The 1,717-nt window shown below is 41.5% G+C and overlaps 1 protein-coding gene across 1 annotated transcript in view; it reads right to left on the minus strand.

Annotated features, from left to right (window-relative positions):
* Positions 1 to 877, minus strand: part of LOC101850901 (retinal homeobox protein Rx) — a 40,626-nt gene extending 39,749 nt beyond the window's left edge. The window contains exon 1 of the mRNA XM_005105594.3: positions 557 to 877. Coding sequence (XP_005105651.2) covers positions 557 to 704 — 148 coding nt within the window. The 5' untranslated portion in view covers positions 705 to 877. The remainder of the gene's footprint in view (positions 1 to 556) is intronic.
* Between the last annotated feature and the right edge of the window lie 840 nt (positions 878 to 1,717).

The following is a 1,717-nucleotide window of genomic DNA, read 5'->3' on the forward strand; positions in this document are numbered from 1 at the left end:
TGTTTTTTGTGTGTTTTTTTTTTGGGGGGGGGGTGGATTGAATATTCCAAACAATGCGTTTGATATAATTTTAAAACTAAACTAATTGTGTACTTTCAATGCACATCTCAAAATGAAAGTGACAAGTGGCCTTAACATCCACATAATTTAGCATTGTGCACCCGTGGCTCACTGTAGGTTGTTTTGAGAAATTCCGTTAAATTAAATCATCGTTTAGTTGTACATCTTGTGTATTTATTAGCGGTCAAGTTATTGAATGATGTGCTTGCACTCCCTGTAAACAGTCGAGAGAAACCTTTTAAATGACCTCACCCACCAAATATTTTTTAAAAGAGATAAAATAAACCCAGTAAATACAATGCACACGAAACAACAAAGCCATATGATAGAAGAGTAAAAGAGTAAAAGAGTTTTAAAAAAAACCCCACCAATATTTTAAGAATAACAGCCAATATTCATCTTGCAAAAAATGGAATAGTAAAAGATAAAAAAATAAAATAAAAGCCAACAAACCAAGAGTCAAAACCTAAACTCTATCCTGTAATATGAAACCTACCTGAGTCAACGTCGTCGCCATCCAGGGTAGCATGTCGCGGGCTGGCCGTTGTCCCCGTGACCTCTCTGTTTGACCTCCGGGTGTCCGGTGAAGTGCCCAGCAGACTCTCGATATCATATCCAGTGCGCTTGCGTATGCTCAAGTCCATGACTTACGGCTGTGTGGAGGTGGGAAAGACAAATCTCTGTCCTCCTCGTCAACTCAGCTCAAGTCGTTTAGCAGTCCGTGCCGTGGCAGTCTCGTACTTGTATCGACTTTTGTCTCTCCTTGGACCCGGTGTAGTTGATTGTGGGATCCGTCTTGGAAAAAAAATAGTTTCGTTTCGCTTTTGATTGTTGTTGTCTTGTTTCGTACTCTTCTTTACGAAAAAAAAATTGTAACGTGGACCGTGAACGAAGAAATTTTTTGTTTGTTTTGTTTTTCCTTTCTTTTGAGATTTTCTTTGTTAACGTCCAAGTGTTTCAAAGTGTTGATATGAGCTGTGGTACCCCAGTCAACGTGCAGCACAAACTCTTGTTCTCCTTTATAACATGCACCTGATAATTTAAATTATCGGGCAGACAACAACTCCATATAAAATGCTTTTATATGCTGTTTAGATGCATGAAGTGTGTGTTTATGAAAATGATATCTTTGACGAGTATACCACTGAGAGGAAAACTCGGTGGCTAACACTTGTTATCGGCTCATAGCAGTAGAACTTGATTGGCGGTTCAGAGACGTTACAATTAATTGTGGTCTTCACAAAACTGTGTGGGGCCTATGTTTCTATGACCATACACCCCGACACTGTCATTAGCTTGCTATCTCAAGGACTAAGACTCGTGGCCCAGTGCGAGAGAACTAGATCCCTTATACGTCACAGAAACCACCCCGCACCCTCCTCAGTTTCCGTTACCACCACCACTGCACCAGCCGGTTTTATCTTTCAAATTAATAAAAGTGGAAAGTGATGCTAGCAATCAGAATAGCCCACACAGACACAAATCTAAAGAGCGCGCTTGTGGATAGAAAAAGGTGACAACGGATAATTCCCCTGAGATAGAGAAGGGGAAGGAGGCTGTCTTTGTTCTGCCGTCTTTCACCACGAATCCCCCTCCCAATCACCTCCCCTCTGTCCGTCAGTCTCTCGAAATCCTGGTACTCCATGGGCTCAGCAGG

Source organism: Aplysia californica, unplaced genomic scaffold, assembly GCF_000002075.1.
Source record: "Aplysia californica isolate F4 #8 unplaced genomic scaffold, AplCal3.0 scaffold00479, whole genome shotgun sequence".
Classification (NCBI taxonomy): domain Eukaryota; kingdom Metazoa; phylum Mollusca; class Gastropoda; order Aplysiida; family Aplysiidae; genus Aplysia; species Aplysia californica.